An 11,070-nucleotide genomic window follows, 5' to 3' on the forward strand; every position below is an offset into this window, starting at 1 on the left:
AGGTACTGTGTGCTTTATCATTTTATGCTACAGGCTCCTACCAAAGAATAGTAGGAATGGCTAAATGTTTAGGGCAAACCACAGTTAGTAAATATGTGAGACAGGTTACTGACGCCCTTGTAACCCCCTCAATATTAAATTACTTTATAAAATTTCCTGCGACGCTAGAGCAGCGTAATATTATAAAAAACAAGTAAGTAGTAATCAAATTATAATAACTAAGTTTGCACAAATTGAGTGGACTGTATTGAATAGCGAAATTAAATAATAGATTAAATTACAAAAAATCCTTTATTTACAGATTTTATACAAAATTTGGCATCCCTGGAGTAATATGATGCATAGATGGGTCTCATTTTCATATATTCACTCCAAAAAGAGACATTGAGCATTTATTTTATTGCAGAAAGCATTTCTACTCACTGAATGTGCAAATGGTGAGATATTAAATTTTAATATACCTCACTCAGCACCGATGGCCTAACAATTAATTAATTACAATAATTATGTTGTACAGTTGCATCTTCATCCACATTTTTACATTTCAGATATGTGACAGTGAATGCCGAATTATTAGTGTTAATGCAAAATATGGAGGTGCTACCCACGACGCATTTATTTGGGAAAATAGTCAAGCCAACATAAATAAAAATAATGAACAAGTTTGGTTTTTAGGTAGGTAAAACTGTATTAACCAATTAGAAAAAGATATGTTGCAAAATACTTAGGGCAGCAGGCAAGTTCCAGTAATTAAAATTTACAGATTTTTTTTTAATAACTTATTCTTTAAATAAAAAAAAATCCAGGTGATTCTGGATATCCACAGAGGCCTTGGATGATGACACCAATCCCAGATGCTGCTGAAGGTGCGCCAGAGGCAAAATATAATACCATCCATGGGAAAGCCAGAGTTGTAATAGAAAATACATTTGGTAGACTTAAAAATAGGTGGAGATGCCTTTGTAAGGACCGGACATTACACTACACCCCCGAAAGATGTGCAACTATAATTATGGCATGTAGCGTTCTACACAACTTAGCGATAGATTTTATGTTGCCCGATCCTGAAGAAGATGTCATAAATTCTTTAGAATTAGGAATATCAGCAGTTTCTTCAGAAGAACCTCTTCGCGACCATGGTTCTAGAGATGATTTGATTCGCGGTAGAACACTAAGACAAATATTAGTGGATAGAATCAATAGACTACACATTGTTAATAATTAATTTAATTTTCCATTTTTTTTCTAGGTTTTGTGTTACCATGTGTCATAAGAGAATAATTGTATGAGAACTCTGTCTGTATTTTTTTTCTTTATTTGTAATTTTAAACTCATTCCACAGAGTGTTAGGTCTTAGCTAATTGTTTTTTATTTGTATTTTCGTGTTGTTACTTTTAAGCTCTATATTGTATTTTATAGAACGGTGTTGTCGCTAAGAGACTGTACATGTGCTGTTATTTTAATTTTAATTTTTGACGGTCATAAAGAGCTGTTTTGCAGCCAAGTTTTAGTAAATGGTTTTTGAATGTAGAAATGGTTTTTCTTTTGTGATAAATTAAAATTTCCAGATACTATTCCACTATTTAATAAAAAGTATTTCTCTATGAAATATAATTAAAAGATCTTAAAATAATATATTGTCTAAGTTATTTATTAAGCTAATCTTTATCTACATACACAAATAAAACTTAATAACAATAAACAAACAAAACAATAAGCCTAACCAAATAACTTACTATTAGTTGCATATTTGGCGAAACAAATAATGTCCGATTTTATTCACTTTTATTCGCCAAATATGCATCCAATACCTTCAAAGCTTCTTTAAATCCAGTCATTTAGCTTGCAACTGCAGCTCTACATCACGCTGTCTAATCCTCTCTCTTTCTAATTCTTCCGCAACTCGATCACGCTCTCTTTCATACTGCCTTGCGGACCCCTCACACTCCTTAAATACTTTTAAAATTTCATCGGCTTTCTTCTTTTTCTTCGGCGGCTTCCAATGTGTGTCCATTGAAGCTATTGAAGGTGGTAGTGGATGCGCGGGAGGTGGAGGTGGAGCGATTGAGCGTTGGCTACTTGTTCCCGGAGTATTCCAAGTATCTGGCAAAATGATGGGCATTTAGGTAGTTATCTCGACTTAATGTGTTAGTTTTTAGTTTTAATGATTGAATTATAATTCATTTAGTACTAGTTATTTCAAACTCAAAAGGTAATCTAAAGTATTTGAATTAAAAATATACCAACCGTCAGCAACGGGTGTTAGTTTTATAGGTATGTCATCAACAATAACTTCATTTATTGTTTTTGTGTTTGTTTCTTGTAGGTGAGTACCTGACAAGCTCTCTTCCTCCACATAATCAACCTAATTTTCATAAAAAAATTACATTAGGGAACACACATCATATGTTTCAAAGCAGTGCTAACTACTACTTATGTTTATTTTTTTATCAAAAGTCTGCTCTTGAGGATAATCAATAATGCAGATAACATCAAACTTCAAGAGACTAACAAGCATCATAATTCAAATAAATAATGTGGCAAAAACAAAAGCATGAGATTAAGTCATACACCACTGCAAAAGAATTTTAAGTGTAACTATACTAACAAAAAAGAGCTTAAGTGGTGACCCTTTTTTGTTATTCTGGGGATTTATAAAGAGGTAGGTCCTTCTCATAGAGAAAACTTTTGACCACATTCAGTCACGTTTATGAATATCATATTCACATAATTCTTCAATGGTTACCAAGCTTATTGTATTTCTATGAAAATATACTATATGTCCAGTCATGAGCAATATGATGAGTACACAATCCAAAAGTTGAACACTTGACTTATATCAGTCTGAGGTAAAAACTATAATTTTAGTAACTATTTAAATAAACATAATTATCTTTGCTTGTGACTGTATAATTATGTGCATCAAAAATTGAAACTAAACTCATTTTAAATGTTACAAAGAAAAATTCTTAATCACACCTGTATGAAGCCAGCTTCTTGTATGGGCATTCCAGTAGCAGCCTGCACCCCAATTATATTCATAACCCTGGTTTCTAAGTCGGTTAATGTTAATTGAAGCGCAGGCCCACCACCTGTACCATGAGCTGACCTATTTATTTTGGCCCACTTTCGTTTCACGTTGTTTTTGAAATCACTCCAAACCTTAATATGAATAAAAAACACCACACCAATAATAGAGAAGGATGCCCAACGCCAACATAAAATGCATGCAATGAATTTCTACTTGTGAGATGAAACTATAACCATGGATAAAGATTTGAGACATACCTTTCGCCACTTTTCCTCTGTTCTAGAGTCGCCTGTGCCATCACTATTGAGCATATCCGAAAGCTCCTTCCATTTTAGCTGTACATAGTGTCTACCACGAGGGCCTCCGCTGGGTTTAGACAAGTCTCCATGCCTATAATAATTTAAATAATTTTATAATTAAACGACTGTCTCCCATTCTATCTGGTATACACTTAATTTTAGACCTACATAAATATCATAAATTAAATACATACCCCATGGAAGTTTATTTCAATTTGATTCAAATTTGTTAAAGAACTATCAATTTAGCTTACCATTTTTTATGACCCAATTGTATAAATACACTACCTTTTGATTCATAATAATATGTATATTTAAATTTTCCATTAAAATATCATTTATCAACTGGTATGTTTACAATAACATATTAAATGAAATTTACTTACTTTTCCATGAATTCCACCATAATTGTGTATTGTGGGTGGCTGGTTCTCATTTTCTAAACTTCAGTGGTTTTGTAACTGCGATTGTAAACCCCGTTAACACTTTTAGATGTAAAGTAATACGAGTTCTTCACTTGACTTCAAAACAAAGTTGTCCTTGAATGAGCTTCGCGGCACAAAATGTCATGTCGTTCGTTTAGGAACACAGTTTCAAAATAAACAAAGTTTCAGTATTATATTAATTAAATACACCATTTATTTTAAATTAATATTAACTTTTATTACTGGTTCGTTGTAAAGCATTAATATTTAAATGTTTTTAAAGTTTTAAAGGCAGTGAAATCACTACGAACAAAATACGTTATAGTTTTTGAACGAAACGTTCAATCAATTTTACGATCCTTCGTTCAATGTTGTCCCTCCTTACTTACCTTAGTATGACGTCACTATCGAAATCGTATCGAGGTCTCGATACGATTACGATAGTGCTTCGTGCTTCCTACTTTAGTTGTATTCCGTTATTGTATCGTCAACTCGATACGTTAACGATACGAAACTTACAAATGTTCGTGCTAGGGGTACTGATAGCGTGGAAATCCTTATGCAATAGATTTAACAATACAAATATACTTATTAATAATCACTTACAATCGTTAGTTAATATCAACACAATACAAAAGGAATCTTTCAGAGCATTAAGATACTTAATTGATCAAATTCAAAAGAACTTGCACGCTTTAAATATTTTAGAAATTCCCACTAAAGGATGGGATCCATTATTAATATTTTTGGTTTCATCAAAACTAGATCCTAAAACGAATAGTAAATGGGAGGAATATAAAGGTAATTTGCCACACCTGCCTTCTCTAGAACAATTTATAAGATTTTTAGAAAAAAGAGCGATAATTTTAGAAACTGCAAATGGTGGTCAAAATAATTCGGGTAAACATTCTAATTATAAAGACAATAATCTGTCAAGTCTTTATCAACTAGTATAGTAGGTTCTAATTCTAAGGTATGTGTTATTTGTAAAAAATTACATTTTTTGTATCAGTGCCGTAAATTTAGGGCAATGACATTAAATGAAAGGCTTTGTGTGGTACAGGAGAAGAATCTGTGTCACACATGTCTCCGCAGTGGGCATGATAGCACATCATGTCAATTAAAACTTTCTTGTAGGATTTGTAATGCAAAACATAATACAATATTACATAGACACAGTACTATGTCAAATGTAGTTAAAGAAAATATAGAAACAACTCAGCCTGCTATAAGTACCAACGACCTACCTGTTAGTTTGTCAGCCCACTTGCCAGGCCAAGTTCTTTTGTGCACTGCACAGGTAGAAATTATTAATAATTCTAATCATAGCTCTATTATTGTTCGGGCTTTACTGGATTCTGGAAGCCAGTGTTCATTTATAACAAAAAATCTTAAAGAGAGGCTAGGTTTGAACTCTAACCAAGTAAATAAATTTAATGTTACAGGTATAAATAACAATATTGCCTGTGAAATTACAGAGCGTTGTAGTTTAATGTTAAGATCACGAGTAGGCTCATTTAAAAGGTCTATAGATTGCCTAATTATTCCTAAGATTACTAGTGAATTACCCTGTGTTCAAGTAAATGCTGAAAATTTAAAGTTTCCTAAAGGAGTGGTTCTAGCAGATCCTTTATTCTATAAACCAGCTGACATAGATATTTTGATAGGAGCAGATTACTTCTTTAATATTATGTTAAATAATAAAATCAATTTAAGTGGTGACAAGCCTACTTTACAGGAAAGTCAGCTAGGGTGGCTAGTTGCTGGGCCTATTGCTGAACCCTGCTATAGTTCTAATATACATTGTAATTTAGTAAATAGAGATAAAAGGGTGTCACTACAAGATATTCATAACTCAGTTAAAAAAATCTAGGAGGTAGAAGAATTACCTACAGATTTTAATAAGTATTCTATTGATGACCAATTTTGTGAGTCTCATTTTGTTAAAAATACCCGTCGTTTAACAGATGGACGTTTTTCAGTCATAATGCCACTAACGGAAGACCCGGAGCAGGCACTTGGCAATTCATTCCCTATGGCAATTAAACGTTTTGTTAATTTAGAAAAGAAATTGAGTAAACACTATAAGGTTAAGCAACAGTATAGTGACTTTATTGAGGAATATGCTAAATTAGGACATTTAAGCGAAATTCAAAGACCCAAGTTTGCTTGTTATTTACCTCATCATTGTGTCATTCGGGAACATCACGATACCACTAAGCTGAGAGTAGTCTTTGACGCCTCAGCCAAAACTAGTTCAAGTAAATCATTGAACGATATACAGGCTGTTGGCCCCATTTTACAGAGTGACTTATTTTCAATTCTTATTCGTTTTCGAATGCATAAATTCGTATTAATAGCAGATGTAGAAAAGATCTACAGACAGATAGCGTTAGATGAATCACAGAGACACCTTCAACTAGTATTGTGGAGGGATAATCCTACAACTGATAACAATATTAATACAGATGATGTTAGTCAGTCAATAAAAATTTTACAGCTCAATACTTTAACTTATGGCATGGCCTCTGCTCCATTCTTAGCCACCAGGTGTCTAGCTGAGCTAGCTGATAAATGTCAAGATAAGGTTATAGCCAACGTCATTAAAAATGATTTCTACATTGATGATCTTAATACAGGTGCCTCAACTGTAGAGGAGCTAAGGCATATTTATTTAAATGTCACGAAGGTTTTAAAATCAGCTTGTTTTCCACTGCGTAAATTTCGAACAAATTGTCCTCAAATTCTTAGTAGTACATCAGATTCAGATAGATGTGTTGAATTTCATGATAAAGCTAATGTCTTGGGTTTAAATTGGTCACCAAAGACCGATGAACTACATTTCCCAGATGGGATTGAGTTTAGTTCAAAGGTCACCAAACGAATTATCATTTCCACAACATGTAAATTATTTGATCCATTAGGTTTAGTTAGTAGTTGTATAATTAAGGCAAACATTATACTGCAGCATTTGTGGATTGCAAAACTAGACTGGGACGACCCAGTACCAGAGCTTTACGCAAAAAGATGGTTTAATTTCATACAAAATTTACATTATTTATCTAACATTTTTATACCTCGTCATGTTTCAGTTAATAACAATTTAAATGAGCAGACTGTTGATTTACACTGCTTTGTTGATGCGTCTCAACAGGCATATGGAGCCTGTGTTTATATACGTTCTCAGGATAGGGAACAAAATGTTACAGTGAGATTATTATGTGCAAAAACTAGAGTTTCACCTATTAAAGCCCTCACTATCCCACGTCTTGAGTTATGTGCAGCTCTGATTGGTGCTCAATTAAGTGAAAAGATTTTAAATTCGGTACCGTGCACTGTAGTAAGTAAATATTTATGGACTGATTCAACAGTGGTACTTGGATGGCTGAAAACTCAAAATAAAACTTTGCAATCTTTCGTACGTAACAGGGTCAATAAAATTAATGAATTAACAAAAGACTTTGAATGGAAGCATGTTCCAACTGAACTAAATCCAGCCGATTTGGCTTCTAGGGGGATTGACCCACAGCATCTGCAGTTCTTAACTTTATGGTGGGAGGGTCCTTCATTCCTAAGAGAGGATCGTTCTCGATGGCCTGCTCAACCTCACACCATACCAAAAGATTTACCAGAGGTCAAGGTATTACACTCTGCTGATGATACTAATAACAATATTTCATTTATTCCGTTTAAAAAATATTCTAACTATATGAGACTTTTAAGAGCTTATGCGTATGTTCTACGCTTCATCAAAAATGTAAAAAATAAACAATCAAAAATAAAAGGGCCATTACAGGCAAACGAATTAGAAAATTCATTATTAGTACTACTTAAGGCAAGTCAGGTTGAGTCATTCACAAAAGACATTAAAAATATTCAAAAGGGTATAGAACTTCCTCATAAAAGTAAAATATTGTGTTTAAAGCCCATATTAGATACCAACGGGTTGCTGAGAGTTGGGGGTGGACTAAGACTTTCATATTACCAATATGATAAGAAACACCCAATATTACTAGATGGTAAGCACCACTTAGCTAAACTTATAATGAAATACGAACATTTACATTTGTTACATGCAGGGCCACGGTTGCTTCTGTCCTCGGCCCGCGAGAGGTTCTGGCCGCTTGGGGGCAGAAACTTAGCTCGCAGTGTCGTTAAGCAATGTGTTATCTGTACCCGTATGAATGGTCAGACGGTGCAACCTATTATGGGCGACCTGCCGAACGTAAGGACAAATGCTGACTTCCCCTTCAATTGTAGCGGAATGGACTTCGCGGGGCCATTTATGATTTCCTCTAAAAAGGGACGAGGCAACCGTGTAACCAAGGCTTACCTATGTGTCTTTGTATGTTTAATAACCAAGGCCTTACATTTAGAAGTGGTAAGTGACCTATCCACAGAGGCTTTTATATTGTGTCTGCGTAGGTTTGTGTCACGTCGCGGCAAACCTTACTCTTTATATTGTGATAATGGTAAAAACTTTGTTGGTGCCAATAATGAGTTGGGTAGGGTTATAAGGTCCAGCATTCAAGCGGTCACTGACTATGCAGCGAATGAAGCAATAAAATTCTCTTTTATTCCCGCGTACTCTCCACACTTTGGTGGAATATGGGAGGCGGGCGTTAAATCGGCTAAGTATCATTTAAAACGCGTATCTGGCAATACCCCCCTGACGTTTGAAGAGTAAGCGACGCTCTTCACCCAAATAGAAGCTATTCTGAACTCCCGACCACTTTCTCCACTCTCTTCAGATCCTGATGATACTAATCCTTTGACTCCCGGGCATTTTTTAATTGGACGTCCGTTGATGTCAGTACCTTCATTACCAGTTAACATAGCAAGACCTAACAGATATGAACTGATTGAAAAGACAAGGCAACAATTCTGGAAGAGGTGGAGCCGTGAATTTATCGCCGAGCTTCAAAATCGCGCCAAATGGAAAAGGAATTCCAAGGAAATTCAGGTCAGAGATCTGATTATAATTAAAGAGGATCACTCGATGCCGCTACACTGGCGTATGGGACGAGTGGAAAGGCTGTACCTTGGAGCGGACGGCATCTGTAGGGTAGCAGATGTACGGACAGCCACCGGTACCGTCAAACGGGCGGTTACAAAATTGTGCCCTCTACCGGGGGTAGATCAAGAGGAGCAGGAGTTGAAGATTTCAACGCCCCGGAGGATGTGCGCGCCATCGCGCACCTAGCAACAGCGGGGACGCGGGGTCCGCGGTAACGCGCGATCGCCCGCGCCGCCCGGCAAGCGGGGAGGCGGGTACACGGGGGCCGCGGCAACGCGCGATCGCTCGCGCCGCCCGGCAACGGCGGGTCATTCGGCCACAGGAGAACTGAGCGCACCGGACGCGCACTGCGCACGCGCCGCTCACCTAGACTCTATCTATCTACATTTGTAATATTGAGCCGTTTCAATTTAATATATAATTTTCAAGTAATCAAAGTTGATCGTTTAATTTAATCATCAACAGGTCGTAAGTGCGACTTGTTTTAATGCGATAGTTTTTTGAAACTGCTACTGCACGTATGACCGCTATCGTACAGTGTAACATATTTCGTTTGTAATAGCTGAGCAGTCAAATCTATTATTACATAGACCATGTAACATCATAACATCAAGAAGAAAACGTCTTGATTCTAAGCTTAGAAGATTAAAATGGTTAACAATTCAGTGTAAGGTAACTTAGAACGCGAACATTTATGATATGCAAATCGTAAGAATTTTTTTCTGCGCCAACTCCAGTCTGTAAGCATATTTAGTGCAGAGAGGGTTCCAAACAGGTACAGCGTATTCTAATTGCGATCGTATTAGAGTTTTGTACAACAACAAAAATGTGGAGGGCCGCACAAAGTCACGGGAGGACCTTATGACAAAGCCAAACATACGAAAAGCTTTGTTTATTACATTGTCAATGTGCATGTCAAAATGTAAAGAAGTATCTAACAACACCCTTAGGTCACGAACATAGAAATCTAAATAATAAGGTACCAGTCGCCGTCGAGAGCCCGTTGCGCACGTTTGTGTGTACCTAATTCAACCGCGGCGTTTATAAGTTTTTGCGATTAGTATAACTATATAAACGTACCTATTTCTATAATGGAAAAGGATGAAGAAGAAGACGGAAGTGATATGGATCTGGACTTTTTAATAAATAAATAAAATTATAGTGATAAATCGTTGGAACCAAGAATTGTTCGAGTCGAGGTTCATAAAGAAAGTGCGCAGAAGATAGCTAAAAAGAGAAAGGAGAGAGAAGAAGATGACATTATTGAAGATGATGACTTTATTACTGTGTGTAGAAGAAAACCAAAAAGATTAATAAGAAGTGATTCCATTGAGATGGCGAGCCAAGTGAGGGTAGATGTAGAAAAAGATGGTGACATGAGCAAGATAAAACACGATCTGTGTATTACTTCCACAGAAGACTTACCTAAACAAATGGCGTTGGCAAGATTATTGAGAAGCGAAAATATTAAAAACATTATAAGAATCAAATATAAAAGTTGTAACAAAGTACTCATTCAGCTTCAAGAAAAACATGATGCAAATACATTATTAGAATGCCAAATACTTGAAAGAAAAGGGATGGAGATGCCAATTAATAAATGAGATGTCCTTTTTTTATGGCGTGGTGAAAGGCGTTGACCTAGATATAGATGAAAAAGACATAATAGACATTTTAGAATGCACCACCGAAATAGTATCCGTAAAACGATTGAGACGCGTAGACTCAGAGGGGAAGTGGGTCGATAGTGAATCGATTAGAGTTTGTTTTAATAGTAGTAACCTGCCATCACGTTTGTATGCGTATGGTTGCCCATTGAAAGTTGACCCCTATGTATTTCACGTTACACAATGTTCTGGATGTTGGCAATTTGGACATGTATTTAAATTTTGTCCAACAAAGAAAAGAAAATGTCCCAAATGCGGCGGTGGCCATGACAATTGTGACGTCGGCTTAAATGAGATATCATGCCTTAATTGTAAGGGTAAACATTTGGTATTAGAGAAGAATTGTCCTGCATTCTTAAAAGAAAGAAATAAGAAATATTATGAGCAAACAGCAAGTTACATACAGAAAAGCCTTGCAGTTATATCTTGGAAAACAACGAGATGTCGACAGGTCACAAAATACACCTCAAAATCCGATACCATCTGTAAGGCAACTAAATGATTCCGAAGCGCATAGTACTGTTAAAACATACAGTACTGCGCTCACGCAGTCCCCACAAAGTACAGACACAAGTTATTAAGGAAAAAAATAACTAATATTCGAAACAATATTTCAGTAAAAAATCGCCTA

At 35.8% G+C, this 11,070-nt stretch overlaps 2 protein-coding genes across 2 annotated transcripts; one reads left to right on the top strand and one right to left on the bottom strand.

Annotated features, from left to right (window-relative positions):
* Window positions 1-350: 350 nt before the first annotated feature.
* On the top strand, window positions 351-1,554 carry LOC113506074 (putative nuclease HARBI1). The gene is made up of 3 exons (XM_026888934.1): window positions 351-437; window positions 549-675; window positions 807-1,554. The coding sequence occupies exons 1-3, from the start codon at window positions 435-437 to the stop codon at window positions 1,223-1,225; spliced, it is 549 nt and encodes a 182-aa protein (XP_026744735.1). The 5' UTR covers window positions 351-434; the 3' UTR covers window positions 1,226-1,554.
* Window positions 1,555-1,733: 179 nt separating this feature from the next.
* On the bottom strand, window positions 1,734-3,980 carry LOC113506112. Its single transcript, XM_026888965.1, has 4 exons — window positions 3,717-3,980; window positions 3,289-3,421; window positions 2,248-3,162; window positions 1,734-2,103 (listed from the first exon to the last, which is right to left on the bottom strand). Exons 1-3 carry the CDS (start codon window positions 3,764-3,766, stop codon window positions 2,974-2,976), a joined length of 372 nt encoding a protein of 123 aa, XP_026744766.1. The 5' UTR covers window positions 3,767-3,980; the 3' UTR covers window positions 1,734-2,103; window positions 2,248-2,973.
* Window positions 3,981-11,070: the final 7,090 nt, after the last annotated feature.

This window comes from Trichoplusia ni, chromosome 28 (assembly GCF_003590095.1).
Source record: "Trichoplusia ni isolate ovarian cell line Hi5 chromosome 28, tn1, whole genome shotgun sequence".
Taxonomy (NCBI): domain Eukaryota; kingdom Metazoa; phylum Arthropoda; class Insecta; order Lepidoptera; family Noctuidae; genus Trichoplusia; species Trichoplusia ni.

Coding starts and splice junctions, on each gene's coding strand:
- LOC113506074 (XM_026888934.1), top strand. Junction 676..806: donor TGAACAAGTTTGGTTTTTAG/GTAGGTAAAACT, acceptor AAAAAAATCCAG/GTGATTCTGGATATCCACAG.
- LOC113506112 (XM_026888965.1), bottom strand. CDS start 3,766: ATGAGAACCAGCCACCCACAATACACAATTATGGTGGAATTCATGGAA. Junction 3,422..3,716: donor ATGGTGGAATTCATGGAAAA/GTAAGTAAATTT, acceptor AAATTATTATAG/GCATGGAGACTTGTCTAAAC. Junction 3,163..3,288: donor CAGAGGAAAAGTGGCGAAAG/GTATGTCTCAAA, acceptor ATTCATATTAAG/GTTTGGAGTGATTTCAAAAA.